This window comes from Gekko japonicus, unplaced genomic scaffold (assembly GCF_001447785.1).
Source record: "Gekko japonicus isolate JY-2015 unplaced genomic scaffold, Gekko_japonicus_V1.1 scaffold1442, whole genome shotgun sequence".
Lineage (NCBI taxonomy): Eukaryota > Metazoa > Chordata > Lepidosauria > Squamata > Gekkonidae > Gekko > Gekko japonicus.
The window spans coordinates 331,408-353,890 of record NW_015163646.1 but is presented as its reverse complement, the minus strand read 5'-3'; the positions used below and the strand labels follow the sequence as shown (position 1 = coordinate 353,890).

Genomic DNA, 22,483 nt, shown 5'->3' with positions numbered 1-22,483 from the left:
GCCTTGCACACGAAAGCTCATACCTTGAATAAAACTTTGTTGGTCTTAAAGGTGCCCACTGGACTCTACATTTATTCAGGATTCTGGTTTGTGCATGAAGAAGTTGCCCCCCCACCCCCCCCCCCCCAGACACCAGAGAAAGGATATATCTTCTGCTTCTCTTCGTTGTACAACACATCGACCAGCTGGATGACATTTTTGTGCCGCAACCGCCGTAGAAGTTGTATTTCCCTGGAGGAAGAGGAGAGAGGGACATAACACAGGCGGCTGAACCAAACCAAACCTCATAGCTGCCATCGGGAGCTACCACTGAAAAAGCAACAGATATTTATTAATTTGTTGTCTGACAAAAGGAGGTTTGACCCTCAAAAGCTCATAGCTCCCAAATCTTGTTGGATCTCTAAGGTGCTACTGGACTGGACTCGAATCTGTTCTAACTGCAGGGCAGTGTTCCCTCTAAGCTGAGTTAGTGTGAGCCAGCTCACAGTTTTTTAGCCTCCGGCTCACACATTTTTGTCTCAGCTCAGGAAGGATGGCTTCAGAGCAAACTAATTTATGCATTAGCCAAATCGCTTGCTCACAGCTTTAATGCCAGTAGCTCACAAAGTAGATTTTTTGCTCACAAGACTCCACAGCTTAGAGGGAACATTGCTGCAGGGTCTCAGTTAACTGATCTAAGTTAGCATCCCACAATTAAGGAGGATACATTTACACATCAGTCTCCTATTTTGACATATTTATGTGCCCCCCCCCTGCCTAATTAAATCCAAACAAACGGTGACCATATAAACTTAGCTTGTTATTCTTGTTTGGTCTTTGCATCTGTTAAAACATCTTCATTATGTTGTGTGCTACTTTGCTGTTCACCCTGCGTCTATATACACAAGGTGTTATCTTCCATTTCAATGTATCTGAGGAACTGTGGTGCACGTGAAAGCTCATACCTTAAATAAAACTTTGTCTGCCTTAAAGGTGCCACTGGACTCACACTTTGTTCTAACTGCAGACCAATGTGGCTACACCCTTGGAAACTTCGTTCCTGGAGGAAGTGTCATTTCCAGCACTTAGACACAAACAGACCTCATGGTTATTTGTTGCTCAACTAAATATCGAGCTCCCCGCTGCTCTCTATGGTCTTACTGCTGCCCACTGGTAAAAAGCTTGGACGGACTCCCTCTTTCATTTCGGCCTTCTTCTACCTATGGCCAACAGGAGGAGGAGGAGGAGATTGGATTTATACCCCACCCTTCACTTGGAGTCTCAGAGCGGCTTACAAACTCCTTTCCCTTCCCCTCCCCACAACAGGCACCCTGTGAGGTGGGTGGGGCTGAGAGAACTCTGACACAAACTGCTCTTTTTCAAGGACAGCTGTGCCAGAGCTTGTGACTGACCCACAGTCACATCAGCAGGTGCAAGTGGAGGAGTGAGGAATCAAACCCGGTTCTCCCAGATTAGAGTCCGCACACTTAACCACTACACCAAACTGGCTCTCAGGAGGCATCGAAGTGCCTGGAACGGCAGCCTCTTCCAGGTCCCAAGCCCAGCTAAAGGACAGCCCCCCCCCTGCACCCTACAATTTGTCGCCTTGTGATTTGCAGGCTCATTTCTTCTCATCTAACAGAACTGCACATAACTTGCCCTGACGTGGATAGCCCGGGCAAGCCTGATCTCGTCAGATCTCAGAAGCGAAGCAGGGCCGGCTCTGGCAAGTAATTGGAAGGGAGACCTCCAAGGAATACCAGAGCTGGGACGCAGAAGCAGGCAATCAAGCCACCTCTGTGAAACGTCCAAACCCCACATGGTGTGTCACCATGACTTCCAGACACGTGCACTTGTGCGCACGCGCGCGCGCACACAAACTGCACAAAGCTTGATTTGGAGAAGCAAAGGGTTCACCCACCCCCCACCCACCCCTTATTTGCAAATGCCAGAGAATGGCCTTTGGTAAGTCACAAATGTCTCAGGCGGACCGACCGCACAGGACGGCTTGCCGGGATAAAATGAAAGCCCCCTAGGACTCAACCCTGAATTCCTTTGGACGGGATCCAAGTGCGATCGGCCCTTTGTTCTCACACACAAAGCTGGGGTCTCTCTTGGCCTGGAGTTGGGCGGGGGAACTGGTTGCCCCTCTCGGAGGGACTGATCTGTGACAAGGCCTTCGAGCTGCTGACTGACTACCTCCATTTGTGTAAGCATGACGTTGCTGGCCCCAGATGCCATCATTCCTCCTTACTTCTCACGCACATGGGAGAACTGGGCCTCAAAGCCTTATTCAAACGGAGCAACAGCCACACACCCCTCTCGGAATTGTGGCAATGGACAGGGTGGCTGGTAGCGTGAAGCAGTTTGCTAATGCAGAGCGCAAAGATTTCAGCAGGCTCGAAGCTCAGGCCAGAACCCTGTTCCTGGGGCCCTCAGTTCCTAAAGGCATCATCTACCAGATTGCTGACACTCAAGGCACCAGTTCTTGGCAATCTCTCTTACTACACACACGCACCCCTCCCCATATTGTACTGCAAGCTCAACAACAGGAAGGACAGCTCAGCGCTATTTCAGCTAGGCGAGGAGTACAACGGAGCGGAGGACTCCGCTGGCATGTCAGAGGGGGACAGGAAAAGAGAAAGCAAAAGCGCTGCCAGAGCGAGAGAGCCATGCTGCTCAAGGGGACACCCTGTACTCTGGGCCGCTTGCAGCCTTCTCAGGACACGACTTCACACCCCTGGGCACTCTTCCCGAGCCACAGACTGAGGGCGCCTGGTGCGGAATGACTTCTGAAGCCTACGGCAGGCGGCAAAAACTTCAGCAAGCCTCACAGACACCAGCAAAATCCCCATCCTGTGATATTGTGGAAGAGTTTGGACACGCGTCCTTGAGCCGATGCTGGAAACAATCCCAGACAGGCCAACCCTCTGCAGCGTGGGGAAGAACCAGCCATTCCGCCAGACCCCTACAATGCAGAACACCTTCACACCACCCTACATGCTCTCCATATTTGCACCGGTTACTGATACGTGGCATGGGGGCTGGGGTGGAGAGTGAAGTTTCAAGTTGTACTCTCCAGTTCACATGATGCAGGCTCTACTTCTAGGCTTCAGGGGAGATTCCTTGACTGATAAACTACCAAGGAGGTAGCAACAAGCACCCCATGACTCAGAGGGCTGCTGCTATCCTATGAGCATCTCTTTCTTCATGCACTCATGTCACTTTGGGGCTGGGGGAAGACGCCATGTGCCACAGAACTCCTAAAAGGGTAATGCCAGCTCCCATACAGTGGACATCATGATCCTAAAGCAAGAGATTCTCTAGCGGTTTGGATATCTGCACACAGACCACACTAACCATCTCAGGGACCCGACTCATAATCTGGAACAAGCAAGACAAGATGTGAAACATAACCCCCACCTTCCTCCTATCATCTTGGGTATCGCTTTAAGCTGTAAGGTTGGCTCGACCTCTTTACAGGGGCAGGCAAAGGAGAAAAAGAGAAGACACCCTGAACAGTTTGCAGGGAGGCAACCACAAACCATAGCTTGGTACACCTGCCCTCTGTGGTCTGCTTCATCCCTGGAAATCAGGAAATCTGCAGAATACCTAGCTAAGGAATGCCAAAAACATGGCTGTCCCCTCTCAGCAAATGCCAGTAAAAGGACGCCAGCTACTCAGGCAAAAAAGAGACTCGTCCTACCATCTTCACTGGAAATGCAGGGCCACCAAAGTCAGAGGGCCCAGAGGACATCGCCCTCCCTTCCTTTATGCCATTTCATAGGATCAAATGTGCCTCAACAGCAGAGCTGGATGTGCCGGCAGCACTGACAGCATCCAAGTGCATTGTGCTAAAACAGAAGAGGTTAGAATAGTGGCCGCACGAGGGACGATGAGCCAGCGAATCTGCAGAGAGGGTGCCAACTGAGCAGTGAATCACTTTTTAGACTCTGCAACGGATGCAAAGTGTTCTCGGGCCTTTGGCAACCCAGGGTGGGGAATGGATACGGAAACTGCCATTTGGCTTGGACTTCTCACTACGGGGAGCAAGTGGCAAGGATTAAGAGGCAAGCCAAACTGACCCATGTGGAAGGAGAAACAAACAGCTCTAGCCTTGTAAAGGAACTCAACAGCCTTGCCTGATTTACAAGTTAAAACAAATGCATTGTATCCCATCATGAGCAACAAAAGCTAAGAGCCCAGGAAGCAGGAAACCTTTACAGAAGTGGGTTCTTTTTCCAAATGACAGGGGAGGGCAGAAGAGGCAGGCTGCTAACTTTGGTGGACTTGGTTAGAGGGCTGCTTCAGATACCCAAGGAAGGCTTGGGGGGGGGGAGAGACAGGATACGAATTCTAGTCCTGCCCTTGCCAGCAGAAGAGATGAGCCTGCGGTTCAAACCCACTTTTCCCCTTAGTAGAATCAAAGCGACATACCTGTGCATCCCCCAACCTCAGCTTCCTCAGGAAGGGGGGGGGGGTAAAAAGATGCCACTCCACTTAAAGCTAGGTAGTCGTCATGGTGGAAAAGGGAAGCAAAGCCTTGCAAAAGCTGAGCTGACACAATGACAAGGCGTTCCCCTATACCCGGCCCGCCAAGTGTTTTATTGCCCAGCCTCCAAAGGCAGCAAGCGTGGAGGGCTGCAATTAGCCAAGGACATTCCCTGCAAAGGGCTCTGGAGAGGCAGAGGGCTCCCCGACTTTCCAGAGACTGCCAAAGCAAGAGCCTTAAACACACGCACACCCCAACCCTTCACTGGATGAAGTTGGACAGCTCCTGGTCTCAGAACTGAAAGGGACACTTGGGATCTGCCAGCAACCTGGCTTATGCGGAGCTACCAGCTGGGAAGCAGGAAACTCTAGAACCACTTTACGACTGCAAGGAATGAGCCCCTGGAACCTTTTTGTTTAAAACCTCACTAACCCCCATTTGAATAAAAAGAAAAAGGAGAGCCCGCTGGACATCTCGCCTTAGGAGGCGCCCTGCTCCTGGCAAGGAAGTTGTCCAACTACCTTCCGCAGAAGAAGCTGACCTCTTTTTATGCTTCAGCGTGCAGAGATTTCAATTACTGCCAACAGCGAACTAAGGAGACAAAGCTGGCAGAGAAAGACTGACATGACCAGCAATGGCAGAATGAACTGACCTTCAGTCCTCTGTAGCTCCAAAGAACATTTAGAGGCATCCCATTGCTGATGGTTAAAATACAAGTTTGCTTCTGCAGTGATCTAAGGCACCCAAAGGAGACTGCAGAATATGCCACTGAAATGCTTTCCCCTCACCAAAAGCCACAGGAAGGGCTGCCTCCTCAGCCCCAAACGTGAATTTTGACAGACGACGGAACAATCAGAAAGAACCGCCAACCTTGCGCCCCTCTCGCACTCCCATGCCTGCTCTGGAAAACCAGAGATGGGAACAAATCACCATCTATTCAGCTGGCCCTTTCAGCTTGTGACAAGGATACTGAAAAAAAAATGAAGTGGATAATAGGTAGGGGGAATGATGTGAAAGACTTGCTAAAAAGTGACAGATTTATAATACTTTTTCATCCTACCCTCTCTGAACAGCTCGGGGCAGTATGCCTAACTTTTTGATCTTCACAACAATCCTGTGGGGTAGGCTAGGCACAGGGAGAATGACTGGCCCAAGCGAGCTTTGGGGCAGAGCAGGGATTAGATGGCTGACGCTCTAACCACTGGGACGTGGCGGTGGCGGGAAATGCCCTCAGGCTGCACCCGACTTGACACCATAGGGTTTTTCAAGGCAAGAGACATTCAGAGGTGGTTTGCCACTACCTGCCTCTGTGCAGTAACCCTGGACTTCCATCGTGGTCTGCCATCCAAGCACTAACCAGGGCCGACCTTACTCAGCTTCTGAGGTCTGATGAGATTGGACTGGCCTGGTCCATCCAGGACAGGGCACTTTACCATACCAGGCCCGTAGCTACAGGGGGCATTTTGGAGAGCCAGTTTGGTGTCGTGGTTAAGTGCGTGGACTCTAATCTGGGAGAGCCGGGTCTGATTCCCCACTCCTCCACTTGCAGCTGCTGGATGACCTTGGGCAAGCCATAGTTCTGTCAGAGCTGTTCTCTCAAGGGCAGTCAGCAAAAGAGCTCTCTCAGCCCCACCTACCTCACAGGGTGCCTGTTGTGGGGAGAGGAAGGGAAAGGAGATTGTAAGCCGCTCTGAGACTCTGAGGGAAGGGTGGGGTATAAATCCAATCTCCTCTTCTCCTCCTCCTCTCCACAAATAGCCATGCCAGAAACCTTATGAGGAGAAACCTCCCTGCAGCAGCCACAGTGCGAACGCCACACCTTGCCCTCAGGCTTCCCTCTCCCTGCCACTGTGGAATTTGGGGGACAGGCATCATGGCACCCTGGAAAAGACAATACAGATGGCATTTAAATGCCTTTTGGATTCCCTTCCACAGGGCAAGAAAGCTTAGAAAGGCACTCAAGAGTGTTACCTTCAATACATGTCCAACAATTCCCCTTTCTGCTAGCCCAGTCCTGCTGTAGACCACCTCCTAGGGCTGGTGAGTCTTTCACAAGATTTCCCATGAGCCTTTGGGAAACATGCAAAGGCAATTAAATGCCCTCCGAGCTGTCTTTTCCTAGGAACTGATGCGCTCGCTGTCCTGTCCCTTGAAAAGAAGGGCTAGAAACAGGCTCGGAGCCTTCCCCCTTTAAAGACAGGCATTCAGATTAATTTAATTAACTGCAATTTAACTGCCCCCCTCAAAAATTTAAATGCTACAGGCCTGTACCATACTGGCTCTAATTTTAAGACCTACTGTATTGTCACCCTGCCCTTTCTCTGAGAAGCTCCAAGTGGCAGGCATACCAAGTCCTCTCCTCATCTGCATTACCTTAACAACCCAGATGCCCAAGGTCACCCACTGGGCAGACATCTGAACCCAGGACTCCTGAATCCCAGTAGCAGTCAAGGCTGTCAGACACAGCAACTAAGGCTCCCATACATTCCCTCTCCACCTCTCCAGAAGAGGCACCTACAATTAAAACAAGACAGCTATAAAGAACAAAAACCACAAGCTTGAGCCCATCGGGCCTCAGACAAATAAAGTCGAAATATTGCACAAAAAAATCCTGCAACCAGGAGATTCCATATTGAAAAGTCGCCCATTTGACTGGTGCCCATCAAGACCGCCAACATTTGATACTCATAATAAGGAAGCAGGGAGGAACCAGGATACAATGAACAGTTAAGAGGGTGTGTCAGATTTGCAGGGCCAATTAAAGAACTTTGGCTGCCAGACTGGCAGCTAATTGGGCACTTGGACAATGCACTAGAGGTGCAGAAGTCCCAGAAGCTTTGAAGCCATGGGGAAATTTCTTTCCCCATTCCACTCCCGAGAAAAAGCAGAAATGGGAGGAAATCTGAAGAACGTGCAGCACTTCCTCATTAACTCCGGGACGCGTTTTACTGTGGCCGGCCCTCTCTGACCAGCAGGCCCGGCAACACCAGGGGAGTCACAAAAAGGACTGATTGCATAACAGCTTTCCTGATCACCTTTACAAATGCCCACGCTTCACTGTTTTAGCATTAGACAGTCCTACTTGCTGCAAGAAAAAAGCCACCATACCAGAATTCCTGGCAGTCCCCTTAATATCAGGCACATATGCAGGCCCAAATTCAATTCATCCAGTGCAAAAAACAAAAAAAAATGATAGCATGCTAACAGGAGGCGGGGGGGGGGGCGGAACTACTCTTCTCTAGCAGAAGTGGCTACATTCAGTAGTATTCAGATACAGCAAGAAGGGCTCTAGCTTTGCGTAGTGCTCCCTCTAAACTGAGTTAGTGTGAGCTCGCTCACAGTTTTTTAGCCTCCAGCTCACACATTTTGTCTTAGCTCAGGAGGGATGACTCCAGAGCAAGCTAATTTATGCAGTAGCCAAATCGCTCGCTCACAATTTTAATGCCAGTAGCTCACAACATAGAATTTTTGCTCACAAGACCCCACGGCTTAGAGGGAGCATCTGAACCTTGCTTTAGACTAAAAGGGTGACTGGGCTGTGCCAATTCCAACTGTGTGTGTGTGTGTGGGGGGAACGGACCACTTCCTACAAACCCCCCTCACTACTTTCTTTACTGGAAAAATTATGCATTCCATTTATTATCAAGTATCAGCCTGCAATTCATCAGCACCAATGGGCCAAACCCAAGAATTAATTACTACAAGGGTCATCAACTGGGGTTGGTGCTCCCAATCTCAGGTTGCATTTGGACATCACAATAAAATGCGCAACAGGCTCTGGCTCGTCTACTGGAAGGAACTAATAATTTCTTTACTTCATTCATACCTCACCTTTCCCCCCAATGGGGACCCAAAGTGGCTTACATCATTCTCCGCTCCTCCATTTTATCCTCACAACACCCCTGCGAGGCAGGCTAGGCTGGAAGTGGGCAGCCAACCCAAGTTCACCCAGCAGTGGATTAGAACCTGAGTCTCCCAGAACAGAGCACAACATTCTAAATACTGGGTCATGCACCAACCCAGGCGGGTTCGTTCCCTCCTTGCCTCCTCTCTGCCTCCCAGCGGGAAGGCCATCCATTTTTGTGGCCAAGGAGTCACCAGGAGGCGATGGTGGTTATGAATTCAGATGCCATCACACAGCAAGATGAACAAACCAGCTACAGCCCCTAGCTCAAAGTCCCAGTCTGATGCCAAACATCAAACTTTGGTCTGTTGGACAGCCTTCATTCAGACGTCACAACCGGGGTTTGACCAGACTACAGTTTTATCATAACACCTGAACGAAATCACGGCATTGGAAGTTTTGGGGGACTAGCAGGGAAGGAGGGGGGGGGAGTTAATATTCAACTTAGGATGAAAGCTGCCTGGCAGAATGCCACTAGAAGCACCCCACACACACACACACACAAAACAGGTGCTTTACAATTGCAAACTTTTCTGTCCCAATTGTAGAATTTTGTATTCTTGAGCAATAACGTGCCAAAGCAGAAGAAGGGTCGACAGTTTATTCAACGGGGACAACAGTTTGCAGCCAAGCTTCAAAGACGGACAGTTGTGCACAAGTATCCAGGGTAAGGAATGCTCTTGGGAAGAGAGAACTCTTCACCAAACTAGCCAATTTTCTTTCCACCTGGGCCAACAGCAACCATCAGCAGCTGCCTCCTCTTCATAATTCTACAACCCACAATGGCCCACGTCCCTTTTGGGGAGGCCAGTCAGGCTTGGAAGCCATCGAACGTATCCAGCCAGCGTGGCTTGCCAACCAGTAGAAAACAGCAGGAGTCCAGGAGCACCTTAAAGACGAACGTTTGTGTCGGGGGATGAGCTTTCATGAGTCACTGATCGTATCTGAAGAAATGAGCAGTGACTCACAGAAGCTCCTGCCCTGCCACAAATTTTGTTCGTCTTTAAGGCACTCCTGGAGCCTTGCTCTTTTCCACCCCTACGGACAGACAAACATGGCTCCCCAACCTGAGCTGAGTCCACCAGAAAAGGCAGAGAATCTGTTAATGGGATTCAGAATACTAATGAGGACCCAAAGTACTGAGTCCCTTTTTGGTTTTTATTATAAAATAACATATAGCAGGTTAAGGAACAGGTGTGGGTAAAAAGTACAACAGCCTCCTTCAGCCTTAGCTGAGGTACCAGACAATGTCGTCAGTTCAGGCCATAATTGGAACAGTGAAGCATAAAGCTGTGATACCTCCCCCCCCCCTTCTAGGAATAATTTGAAGGTGCTGCTTTAAACATATAAAACCCTGAAAGGCTTTGGTCCACCGGGGTCAAAGCTTCTGCCCTGCACCCCACTACACACTGGGTTTTGACAGCAAAGGTGTGAGATGGGGGATCTTTGGCCCTCCTCTACAGTTCCTTTGTAGACTCGCATGAAGCCTAACCTGGAGCAGAGGGGGGGGGGATCACAGGAGTCAGTTTTGTTCTGTTTGCTCTGGGGGAAGGGGCTGTGGTGCCTTGGCTACCTGACCTGAGGCCTGGGACACACATCCCGGTCTGCATAACACGAGTTGTCTCTGGAGAAAACAGTTGCTTCTGAACTCTTAGTAAAGCCCAGTCCCCTGTCTGTTCAGCCACGCAACTGCTAAGACTAGCCACTACAGTTAAATCTTGCCCTTCCCTCCAAAATAAGAATGTAGGAACGTAAGAGAAGCCAATGTTGGATCAGGCCAACGGCTCATCCAGTCCAACACTCTGTCACACAGTGGCCAAAAATACCAGGGGCCATCAGGAGGTCCAGCTGTGGGGCCAGGACACTAGGAGCCCTCCCACTCTTACCCTCCCCCAAGCACCAAGAATACAGAGCATCACTTGCCCCAGAGTTCCTATCTATACCTTGTGGCTAATTGCCACTGATGGACCTCTGCGCCATATGTTTATCTAATTCCCTCTTGAAGCCATCCATGCTTGTAGCCACTACCACCTCCCGTGGCAGTGAATTCCATGTGTTCATCACTCTTTGGGTGAAGGAGGACTTCCGGCAGGGCTCTTTTTGTAGCAGGTACTCATTTGCATATTAAGCGACACACCCCTAATGTAGCCAATCCTCCAAGAGCTTACAGTAGCTCCTGTAAGAAGAGCTCTGTAAGCTCTTGGAGGATTGGCTACATTGGGGGTGTGTGGCCTAATATGCAAAGGAGTTTCTGCTACAAAAAGAGCCCTGCGAAGTTACTTTTATCTGTTCTAACCCGACCGCTCACCAATTTCATTGAGTGCCCACAAGTTCTTGTATTGTTGCTCAGGGCAGTGTGTCCATGGCTCTCCCCTTCCTAGTTTATCCTCACAACAGCCCTGTAAGGTGGGCTTATGCTAAAAGACAGCGACTGGCCAAATGACACCTGGTGAACCTCATGGCAACAAGAGGATCTGAACCCTGGTCCTAGCCTGATGCCCTAACCTTGGCTCTCTGGTTAGTATCTGGAAGGACATGAAGAGCCTGTGATCTGACCCTTCATCTGAGAAAGCAGACTGCCTCCCAAGTGGACTGAGGTCACCTCTCCCTCTCTTGCACATACAACCCTTTAATTCAGGGCCTGAAGGCAATCCCAAGGCTGCCACGGAATCCACCCAGCTCTTATACAAAAGCAAGCGTGAAAGATGCCCCTTCCGCGACCATCTGCTGTGTGCTTTGAACAGAAAGTTCAGGCTTCCAAACAAGTGTTTTCCTTTCTTCCTTCCCCCTCCTAACGCAAGCCGGGGAAGTGCCATGTCAAAGTGGTAAGTACAGTTTGAGTCGCCTGGGGACCAGCCAGTAATATTTAATCAAGTGAAACCCTATTAACATTTTGTTCTATTAAAACTGCACTACCTGAGGCCATGGTTCCCATTGGCTTCCTCTAAAGGAGAAAAGGGAAAGCCACCTTACACATTAACAGCTACTCTGGCTTAAAAACCCTTTACGTCCAGTCCTATGCAGTTATTCTAGTCAGTGGGCTTTGACTGGAAGAGCACTCCATAGGACTGTACCAGAAACCTCTCTACCATCATCATCAGCAGCACCTATGTGAAGAGGAAAGAATTTCTGCTGCTGTTATTTCCCCACAGTAAAAAAAATGGATAGGTTAAACAGCTAAAAGGCCAGTCAAGAGCTGTAATTAAGTTTTTTCAGACAATGGTCTCTAGGAAGGATGTAGATGCCACATATCCAGAGCACAGATGATTAAAGAGGTTTATACAGACTCTTGGAGGAGAGATACATCAGTGGCTACTAGTCATTGTGACTAAAAGGTATCTCCATATCCTAAAACAGTTATCCTCAGGGGTTGTTTCGTAGAAAAAGAGCTAGGGGAACTCATTCGCATAACTCATTAGCATATGCCACACCCCCTGACATCAGGGGGCCGGTGGTGGACCTGCAAGGCCGGCAGGAGTGCGAGGAAGCCCCGCCAAGGCCCTCCCTGGCTCCAGGCAGGCAGGGGTGGGGAGAGGCGGGGAGGAAGCAACTTACCCTCCCTCTTCTCCTGCCTCCTCCTGGCTGAATGAGGGCTGGAAGCAGGGCGGCTGGAAGCAGGGGGCAGGGCTTCGTCATGTGCCCCGCCCCCCGTACCTCACCCAGGGGAACTGCGATCCCCCGCGATCCCCCCCGAAACGACCTCTGGTTATCCTCTTGATTTAAATTTTGTGTTTTAATCATATCTTGTTGTATATGTGTGTGTGTGTATGTGTTCTGTAAGCTGCCCTGAGCCTGCCTGTGCAGGGAGGGTGGGATATAAATTGAATAAATAAATAAATAACAACAGTAAACGCTGGCATGCCATGGGTGTGTTTTCGGTGGGCATTCTCCCAGCAGCTGGGCCCTCCCTTCCTGCCTTGACTTCTGGGCTGACTGGAGAAACAGTGGGGGGTGGAAATGACATTGCGCAATATGGCGATGTCACGTCCCGGTGAAAACCCAGATGTGGCATAAGCACCTCAGCCAACACTCTGAAAACTCAATGGTAATCCATAGGGTTTCGAGTGTCAGCTGACACCCGGATGTCCTGTCAACATGTTGCATAGTTGTCCACTCCTTGTCCGGTCCCCAAATCTCCCGGGGGGTGCCAGAAAGCGGCCTGGGATCCCTAGCTAGAAAGCAACATCAGAAGGAAGAAGAAGAAGAAAAGATCGAATTTATACCCCACCCTTCACTCGGGAGTCTCAGAGTGGTTTACAAACTTCTTTCCCTTTCCCCTTCCCCTCCCCACAACAGATACCTTGTGAGATAGGTGGGGCTGAGAGAACTCTGACAGAACTATGGCTTGCCCAAGGTCATCCAGCAGCTGTGAGTGGAGAAGTGGGAAATCAAACCTGGTTCTCCCAGATTAGAGTCTGCGCACTTAACCACTACACTAAACTGGGAACCCTTGGCCTCTGTACCTTATTTGCTGATTCTCCAGGGTAACTGGTTGTCCACTGTGACAGACAGGGTGCTGGGCTAGATGGACCACTGGTCTGATCCAGCAGTGCTTTTCTTATGTTAAGACCACTATGCATGCTTTACTGAACTGTGTTCTTCTATCTGACCTTTTCACATCTGCTATTTTGGGCTTTTTCTTTTTTTTTTGCTGTCAAGTCACAGCTGACTTACGGTGGTGACCTTATAGGGTTTTCAAGGCAAGAGATCCTGAGATGTGGTGTGCCATTGCCTGCCTCTGCACTGCAACCCTAGATTTCATTGGTGGTCTCCCATCCAAGTTCCAACCATGGCTAACCCTGCTTAGCTTTTGAGATCTGATGAGATCAGGCTGGTCTGGGCTATCCCAGTCAGGGCAAAAAGAAAATGTATACAATGTAAAAATAGCACTTTAATTACGTTCACTGAACACCAGCTCGAAGTTTAGGAATTTGACGCTGGCACTTTGGATTTGGAAGCATGTGCTCTGCGTGAGGTGAAAATCTGAAAGTCTGGGGTGGGGGGGGGGGGATAACAAAGGGGGGGAATCACAACATGCAGCCTCTTCCTGTCATCTAGAATTAGCCCCCTGGAGAGAAGAGGTGGGAAGAAACATGGTTCAATGCTTGCGAAAACAAAGCAGAGGCAACTGCACGGGCTTTGCTCACTGGCCCGAAGCAAAAAGAGACACTAAGGCCCTGTTCACACGGAGCATTTGCCCCGCGGAAGGCACGCTAGTCGGGTGGGCGGATTTTCCGGGCGCAATCACACCGGAACATCTGGGAGGCATAGCGCACCCGTGGCCAACCCGTGGCATGCCACTGAAGATGCGCATTTAAAAGGTACCTGCAACAACCTACTGGCAAATGGTTTGCCATGGGCTGCATACGGACTCCCACGGTAGCAGTTCATGTGATCGCGCTGGCATGTGGCTATTCCCCCGGGTTGTCCTCTTTGCTGTGCGCACCGATGGAGGAAGCCCTGGTGTGCCGCCGTCATGTCTGATCACCTAATAGCAGATCAGAATGCGACAGCGCAAATAGCCACGCCCCCCCCCCACGTTATCTGGCCCATGTGACCGGGGCCATACTACCATACGGCAATTTGGATTGTTCCAAAAGGGAAAGCCACACAGGCTACCAAGGACAGATAAAGAGAACTCCTCCAGCAGATGTTTTTCAGGGGGAGAAATCACTGCTTGCAATGGATATCGGTTCATTACAGAAAAAGGGAAAGTGAGCTTGCCTTTATTGGCAGAGCCTCATGCCCGGACTGAAAACTGACGCAGGCGGGAAATTCACAGCCAGCCGCAGCCTAGCTGTGGAAGTGCAAACGGGTAGGACGGGCAAGCCAAGATGCTGCTGCCATTTGCCGCTCAGTAGGGCAGCCACGTCGCAAAACTTGGTGACTGGATTCGGTCTTCTGCTATGAAGCCAGTAACACAACCAGCACCAAAGATCACGCATAAGGATGATCGGCAATGTTTATCCCTCTGGGAGGCCAGACACTCAAGCTGCAAGATGTGATTCTGCCCTCTCCTTTTGAGAAATGGTTTCAAGTTGCTTTCTAATGGGGAGCGGGCAGCCCAACTTTTTTTGCCTCTAGGAAGAAGCTCTCAGTGCAGCCAGGTTATGCTAGAGTAGGGGAGAACAGGACAGAGGTTTATGCACGGAGCTGGGGGCGGGGGGGGGGGAGGAATCATGCACACTAAACTTCTCTACACATTAACCAAAAGTTTACTTTCGGAGTGAACCTGAGAGTCGGTGCTGGTGGTGGGGAGTCTATATCTTTCCAGGGGGGGGGGGGGGGGGGGGAGGAATCATGCACACTAAACTTCTCTACACATTAACCAAAAGTTTACTTTCGGAGTGAACCTGAGAGTCGGTGCTGGTGGTGGGGAGTCTATATCTTTCCACATTTCTTACATCAGCGTACTGGGGGCTTGCTAGTGAGCTTGGCCACAGATCTGTGAACTACTGAAAGAACAAGAAGCCAAGGATCTTATTTCTGTTTGCCTTAAGAGAAGCAGGTCAAGATCTCTTGCTTTATATATAGCCCATAATACAGAAAACAAAGGGGAGGGGGAGAAGAGGTCAGGGCCCTCCGTGCACAACAACATTGCAGGAGCCACCAACCGCCCCTTCTCCTGAACCAGAGAACGATGGTGTCAACCAAAATGATGATCAGCAATACTAATCCCTTTGGGAGGCCAGGCACTTGTGCTGCAAGATGTGATTCTGCCCTCCCCTCTTGAGAAATGGTCTCAAGTTGCATCCTAATGGGGAGGGGGCAGCCCAACTTTTTTGCCCCTAGGAAGGAGCTTCAGCAGCGGAGAAGGCCCTCTTCTCCCTTCCCAAAAATATGCTACACCACCCCCGACTTGCAAAGTTACCGGGATAGCAGTTTTGCTTCTATAAGATTCACTGCATTTTGGCAGCAAAGGCACCGAACTGTCATTAGGTGGCAAACACCAGGCTCAGCAGCTTCAGGACACGCAAAACAGCCTCCGTTTTTCCAATTTAGGGAAGCAGGCTACACATGGAAATTTGAGAACCAGGGGGATCTCTTTAAGTTATTTGCATCCTGCTTCTCTTGCTGTCTAAAGCAGTTCATGGGAGCAAGCCACCCAAATTTACCAGACACGCTTTAAAACCATTAACTGCTATAAGAAAGCAGGGAAGGGAAGGGAGAACAGGCTAGATGCATAATGGCAGCAGCAGCATCCCACGGAGAAGTGCCTCTCCTCAGGAGTGAGGTTTCAAATAAATCTATCTGAGCAGAAGTTTCAGGACTAGATGGAACTCAAGGGCAGACAGGGTCTGCCAACATCACACCGCAAAAAGTGTACCTGGGTTATGGTCTCCAGAATCTGAAGAGTCCAAAAGGACCCTGGGCTATGCAGTGAAAGGCAGGAGAAGAGGACCATGCCACCCAGAACTGTCTGTACAGTAGCCCTGCTTTTGGGTGCCTCAAATATGAGGTGCACCAGGAGCATTATGGCCAGATAGAACGAGAACTACAGATGTGTGCTGACACAGACTAGGCAGGCAGATTAAGGGTCTGTCAATTAACCACCTGGTTTCTAACCAATTAAAAACACCCAACTGTTACCTTTCATCTAAACACCACACTTAATTTCACGAAAACTCTCTGTTCACAGATCAAGACAGGTAGCTGTGTTAGTCTGCCTGTAGCAGTGGAAAAGGGCGAGAGTCCAGCAGCGCCTTAAAGACTAACAACGTTTGTGGCAGGGCAGGAGCTTTCGAGAGTCACTGCTCACTTGTTCAGATACCGCTGTAGCAGTAGAAAAGAGCAAGAGCTCAGTAGCACCTTAAAGACTAACAAGATTTGTGGCAGGATATGCGCCGAAGAATAGATTCTTTTGAACTATGGTGCTGGAGAAGACTCTTGAGAGTCCCTTGGACTGCAAGAAGATCAAATCAGTCAATCCTAAAAGAAATCAACCCTGACTGTTCCCTGGAAGGCCAGATAATGAAACTGAAGCTCAAATACTTTGGCCGCCCAATGAGAAGGGAGCACTCACTGGAGAAGACCCTGATGCTGGGAAAGATTGAAGGTCAAAGAAGACGGGGACGGCAAAGGATGAGATGGTTAGACAGTGTCATAGATGCAACGAACATGAAACTGAGCAAACTTCAGAGGACGGCAGAAGACAGGAAGGCCTGGCGTGAACTGGTCCATGGGGCCGTGAAGAGTCGGACTCGATTGTGTGACTGAACAACAACAAAAATGCGCTTTCGTGAGTCACTGCTCACTTCTTCAGATGCCTGTTCGTAAGCAGCTGTCTGGCTCAAAAATGCAAACAAAAGTGACTTCAGATCCGTGGTTCTCAAACTCTACTGACAGTGAGCCTCTCCCAGATCATAAGCTGTTAAAAGTCACTCTAAGAGGAGGTAAAGATTGGATTCTTGCATTGCCTGGAGCTAAGGGAAACCAGGATCACCATGGCACCGAAATTGCTTTCAAGAACCACAAAAAAGGGGGTTCCAGTACAGTCCATGGACTCCAGCAACATAATGACAGCCGCCAAAGCATCTTGTGCAAAGCCAGCCTGCTCTAGCATGTCTTGTCTCACAGCTCCCTGTCCTGGTCCCTCACCAATCTTAGCGCCACCATAAAGCCCGTGAGACTCCCCAGCTCCAACTACTTTTTCTGCCTCTCCAGAGTAATACTTCTGTGTTCTTCCAAGCCCAAGGACAAATAGTTGTGGAAACTGCAGGGCTGGCTCTCTTGGCACAGATAGCCGGGCTCACGCTGCAATGCTTCCCTAGGCTGGAAAGAGAATGGCACAGGTATGGTGAATGCGCTTCCCACACTTAAGAAAGGACTAATGGATGTATTCTAGACAGGAAAGACCTGATATGGGCCACAGGTAGTCCAGCCCAGACCTACATCACACATTCCCCAACCGCAGCCCCCCACCCAAAGTCAACAGATGAGCTGGGGTTCTGAGCTACATCAGGAGCAAGATCTTAAGCTCGAAAAGCTGAAGGGCAACAGGAGGGAAGCACTGCTTTGTTGACCAGGCAAGGGCAGAGGGACAGGCCCCTGGAATTTATAACAGGTTCGGCCCATCCAGAGGCTTCATGCTGCCTGCCAACCACCGAGGCCGAAGTTGCACAACTGCATTCCCTGGAGGCCTGGGAATGCACACGTACGGTACAGGGCCTCAGTAACTCACTCACTGAAGTCTTCACCTTAGGCCAGAAGGTTCCTGGTTCCAGCCCCAGACTCTCCAAAAGAATCCAGTGTTCTGATGGGGGGGGGGAGCAGAACTGCCCAGAAGACTCCTGACCTCTGCCCAGGGATGTCTTTTACAACACATCCAACCACTTCATCATACAATCAGCCAGGACAGCTCTGGCTGAAAGTCACAGTTAAAAAGAGCCCCCTGAAATCAATTGCTGAATTGTACCAGTCGAATGAACGCTTCCAACTTCTGTCTTCTCATGTCATCTCAGGAGCCTCCCCGACAGATGTTAGAAGCTTTCTCTCTCTGTGCTGTTCCCAGCCCAAAAGCCACGAGGACGACAGGTCCAGAAAGAGGACCTGGGAAAGGAACTGGAGCCAAGGGCATGGCAATTAGTCCATTTCTATTAAATCTTGCTCCTGCCCAGCAGATGCCACAGAAGGTAACTGATGGAGGAAAATGCTGTCAAGTTGCAGCCAACTTCTAGTGACCCCTGCAGGGTTTACAAGGCAAGAGACTTCACAGGTCATTGCCTTCCTCTGTGTAGCAACTCTGGACTTCCTTGGTGGTCTCCCATCCAAGTACTAACCAGGACCAACCTGCTTAGCTTCTGAGATCTGAGGAGACCAGAGCTGAAAAACAGATGGCCAGGCACAACACCAGAAGAATACTCCCACAAGGCGGCATTAAATATTTGTGGCACACGGATAACCAGGCACCTGCAACATCTCGCAGCCCTGGTGACCTGAATGGGTATAATTTCTAAGCAAGAGAAAGCATTACAGGTTCTATTCCCCTCAATCAAATTCTTTCTGCATTCTTGTTGTGAAAAGTTTCCAGGGGGGCAATCCACCATTACTCCTCCATTTTACAGACTGGGGAAGTGATACCCGAATACCCAAGGTCACCCAGGACATTCACAGCTAAACACAACTAATAACAAAGGTTACCACAGCAAACCTGAATTTGCACGGACAGCACCACAAACAGAGGGCCACAGCCAAGGCTGGCTCTTCAGTGAGCAGAACTTTATGATGTAATGCTTGCAAAGAAGCTGTCTCAAATGTGGGCACAATTAGACTTTTAAGAGACCCCAACCAAGCCCTGTTTTTCCTGTGCGGACTCTGTGTCCTGCCCCCCCCCCCCAAATACTGACTTTTTAACATTTGCTTCCCCGTTGGGGATCCGACGCAGCTTCTTCTTCTTCAGGATTTTGACTGCTCTCCTACAGAGGGTTTCAGAGTCCAGCATCTCCTTGACCTTGCCATAGGATCCTTCACCAAGCAAGTCCCCCATCAGGTATTTCCCTATCAGCTTGGCTCGTTTCCGGCGGGGCTGATAGATCACTTCCGTCGAGTCAATGCGGTGGATGAAAGTGTCCATCCCCACTGACATCAGTTCACTCTCAAACATGCCCAACTGCTGGGGCTCCTCCAGATCCATCCTGGAACCAACTAGGCAAGCCTGTCGCTTCCCCCACACGCAATCACCACCTCCAACAAGTGTGCACCAAAGACTTGTAAATCCAGTTTTTGATTTTGTTTTTTTCAAGATGCTCCCTTTAATCCAAATTATTTGGGGATGAGAGGAGAACAAGGACCAGCAGAGACAAGTGGGAGTTTTCCAGAAGATTGTACGAACGTTTAATTTAAAATGTAAAATAAAAGCCTATCCGATGTTTCCGTTAACTCAAGCCCATTCACTCAACCCTACAGTGCCTCTTTTAAAGGGGAGGGGAGACAGGAGAGTCACCTAAGCTGCTTTCAACTTCCTGGTCTTCTCCCACTGCTCCAAGTCTTTCAGACCAGCTTAAGTTCTCCTTAGCAAGTCCAAACTTTTTGGCTTCCTCAAGCTCTTAAGTCATCTTTAAAAGACTTCCAAGGTTTGAAATCAAAAAAACATTTGGGATCTCTTTAGGGACTTTCCATTACTAGCAGGTCACAGCGGATCCCAATTCCAATCTGTGAACGGCAGGATCCAGGCCCCTCTCTGCCACTCTAACCACCCAGGTATGACTTCCGTCACAAGTTCTCTCAGCCGTTGGGAAGCTGGAACCAAGTCTCTTTGAAGGAATTTTCAATACTGATTTTAGCTGCTTCTCTTTCACCTTTCACAAAGGTTCGAGGCCTGCCGTGTCTAGTAAGCACTTCCAGGGGCATCCTTCAACCACCTGGGGTCTACCTGACACATGATGTGTCACCCCACTGCTTCAGGTATCAAGGCAGGCAGGCAGGCAATGCAAACCCTACTTGAGCCTCCCACAACCAAACACCAGAAATCGGGACAGGCTCAAGCAAGCTTCTCTCAAGGCACTCTTAAATGACTTACACCAATCCCCAAAAGTACCTAACTACCTTGAAAGAGTCTCAGACTACCAGTCTTGAAAAAAATCTTGTCTTTCAGCAACTCCAGGTATCTCTAGAAGAGGTATCGCCCAATAGGCCTGGCTAATCAAAGTAAAGCCCGTTTCTAAACACACCCCTCCGCATATAACCCCTTACTACTTCAACAGAGGAAGACAACACCGTGTTCCAAAATACACAAAGTCAACGCAAAATCCTTCTTAGCAAAAGAGCAGGAAAGAATTTAAGAAACCGGGCTCTTTCTTATACAGGCAACAATGCCCAACCAGAAGGAAAAATCAGGGCAGAAGAACTGACGCTCTCTTTCCATCTCGGCCCCCTCCCCTTTCTGAATCACCAGCTTCCCCCCCCCTCAGCATCCACAAAAATAAAAGACTGAGTTGAGCTCCCTCTCCCCAATATTATGAGGAGGAGGAGGAGGAGGAGGAGGAGGCAAACTCACCACCTAGCAGGAGCCTCCCACACTTCAGTTCCACAAGGGATGCCCTTACCACTCGATGGCATCATTTGCGGGGGAGGGAGCTGTCCCTTTCTCTACTATTTGGGATGGTGCGGACAATCTCAGTGATACTGAAAAGGCACCTGTTTGCCAAGCACACCTGCAAAAACAAGGGTGAAAGTGCCAGCCTCTCCCCCACCAAAGAGAAATGAGATCTTTAACAACTAGAAGGGGCTGAAACAGTGAGGGTGGTTGAAGGGGGAGGATGACAGCTCTTTTGATCAAATGGAAGGACAGCAGAAGTACACAGGGGGCAGGAGGAAGGAAAACAGGGCAGAGGAATGACCTCTCCTCCTCACTGAGCCACTGACTCTGATGCCCACTCAAAAGGTGGGGGGCTCAGTGAACAAGAGCCCTTAATGTCCCCTTAGCTGGATTCTGCCACCCAAGTCCTACCCCAAGCAGCCAACAGACACCCCCCCCCCTTAAACACCGAACCTCACACAGAAGCAGCCCGCTTCAAATGCCTATTGAGGCCCCAATCTTCTGACCTAACCGTCCGTCCCCCAGAAACGGCGCTAATAAATGGAAGTTATGCCTCCCCCTCAACACATGCTAAAAAGTACTGTCCCCCTCTCCAGGTTCAGAAATAAATATGCCCCCCTGCTGCTTATCCTTGCCTCACCTACACATTACTCCCCCCACCCCCTGTTTTAACGGGGAGGCCCAAGCCCCGGGATGAGGCGAGGGTGCTGCGGCGGCGGCTCCTTCCTTGGGGCCCTCCCCGCGGGGCTTGGCGGGGGGCTGAGGCGGGCGACGATCCTGGGGGTCCCCCGAGGCGGCCTGCTCGCCTGGACGCCCTCCCTCCTGCTACTACGTCAAGCCGCCTCGCCCTCTCCTTGCCTTCCTGCCGCCGCAGCTAACACGCCGCCGCCATTTTGTTTACCTCCACCCCCCCCTTTTGCCCTCCCTCACTGACGCTTGGCTAGCTCCGCCCCCTCTCCCGGGGCGCATGCGCACGATCCTACGGGCAAACAAGCGCCCCGGTCGTGTTTGGGTATTTTTTTGAAACTTGTTGTTGTTCCACACACACACCCGCCCGCAACCGCCGCCGCCTTTCCCTTTCCTTCTAACTCCGCCTCCTTGGAGATCTCGGGTTGCGATTGGCTCCAGAGGCGTCTCTTTGGTTATCCTTATAGGATATTTTAACTCGAGCTGAACTACTCGGAGAGAGGAGCGGCCGATAGGGAGGGAGCTGGAATGAAGGGAGGTGATTGGATGGGAGAGGGGAAAAGGGAGGGGCCTAAATGAGGGGAGAGGCGTGGGGCGTAGAGGTCATGGGGTGAGGGAATTAAGGGGGGAGGTGTTGCCATGGTGACGTTTAAGGGAAGGGAGGCGCTGGCCCAGTGCTCGGAGATACTTCAGTGAGATTTTTTTTTATAAATGTGTATATTTATTTCTCTCTCTTTTTTTAAAAAAATTGTCTATTAAGAATTAAATTATTTTTAAACGAGGGAAATAAATTACAACCTGTGAAACCATTAGAAATCAAGTTCAAAAATACAAAAATGGAATAGATGTAATAATTATAATACATATTATAATTGTAATGCATACACACGCACATTTATTTATATAAAAATTGGCATTCTTCCAAATATATATATAATTATTTATATGAGCCTAAAATTATAGTAATTTCTATAAAATGTATATTTTTTCAGAATATATTTAAGAATAAAATGCATCTATGTGTATTTGCTTTTTATTCCTATAGTGCTATTAATGTAGATGACATATAAAAGGTGTATTTTTGCACCATGACTCATAAACATTACTACTACTACTACTACTACTACTACTACTACTACTACTTCAATTTATACCCTGCCCTATCCCACAAGTGGGCTCAGGGCAGCTTATAACATGCAGTCCGTAAAACAATAAAACCGTAAAAGCAATAAAACAGTCGATGGCACCATAAACAATATCATCAAACCCCATGCCTCATATCAGGTGAATATAGGTGCTCCAGTACCCGATAATATTATCTGTCTGCAGGCCCATAAACGGGGGAGGCCAGAATGGTTGACCGTCCACTGACTCAATCAAAAGC

At 49.6% G+C, this 22,483-nt stretch overlaps 1 protein-coding gene across 1 annotated transcript in view; it reads right to left on the bottom strand.

Moving 5' to 3' along the window:
• STK11 (serine/threonine kinase 11) overlaps nucleotides 1-21,345 on the bottom strand; it is an 88,597-nt gene extending 67,252 nt beyond the window's left edge. Inside the window, exons 1-2 of the mRNA XM_015407636.1 lie at nucleotides 18,722-21,345; nucleotides 148-231 (exon numbers count right to left, since the gene is read on the bottom strand). Of these exons, the coding sequence (XP_015263122.1) occupies nucleotides 148-231; nucleotides 18,722-19,008 (371 nt within the window). The 5' untranslated portion in view covers nucleotides 19,009-21,345. The remainder of the gene's footprint in view (nucleotides 1-147; nucleotides 232-18,721) is intronic.
• Between the last annotated feature and the right edge of the window lie 1,138 nt (nucleotides 21,346-22,483).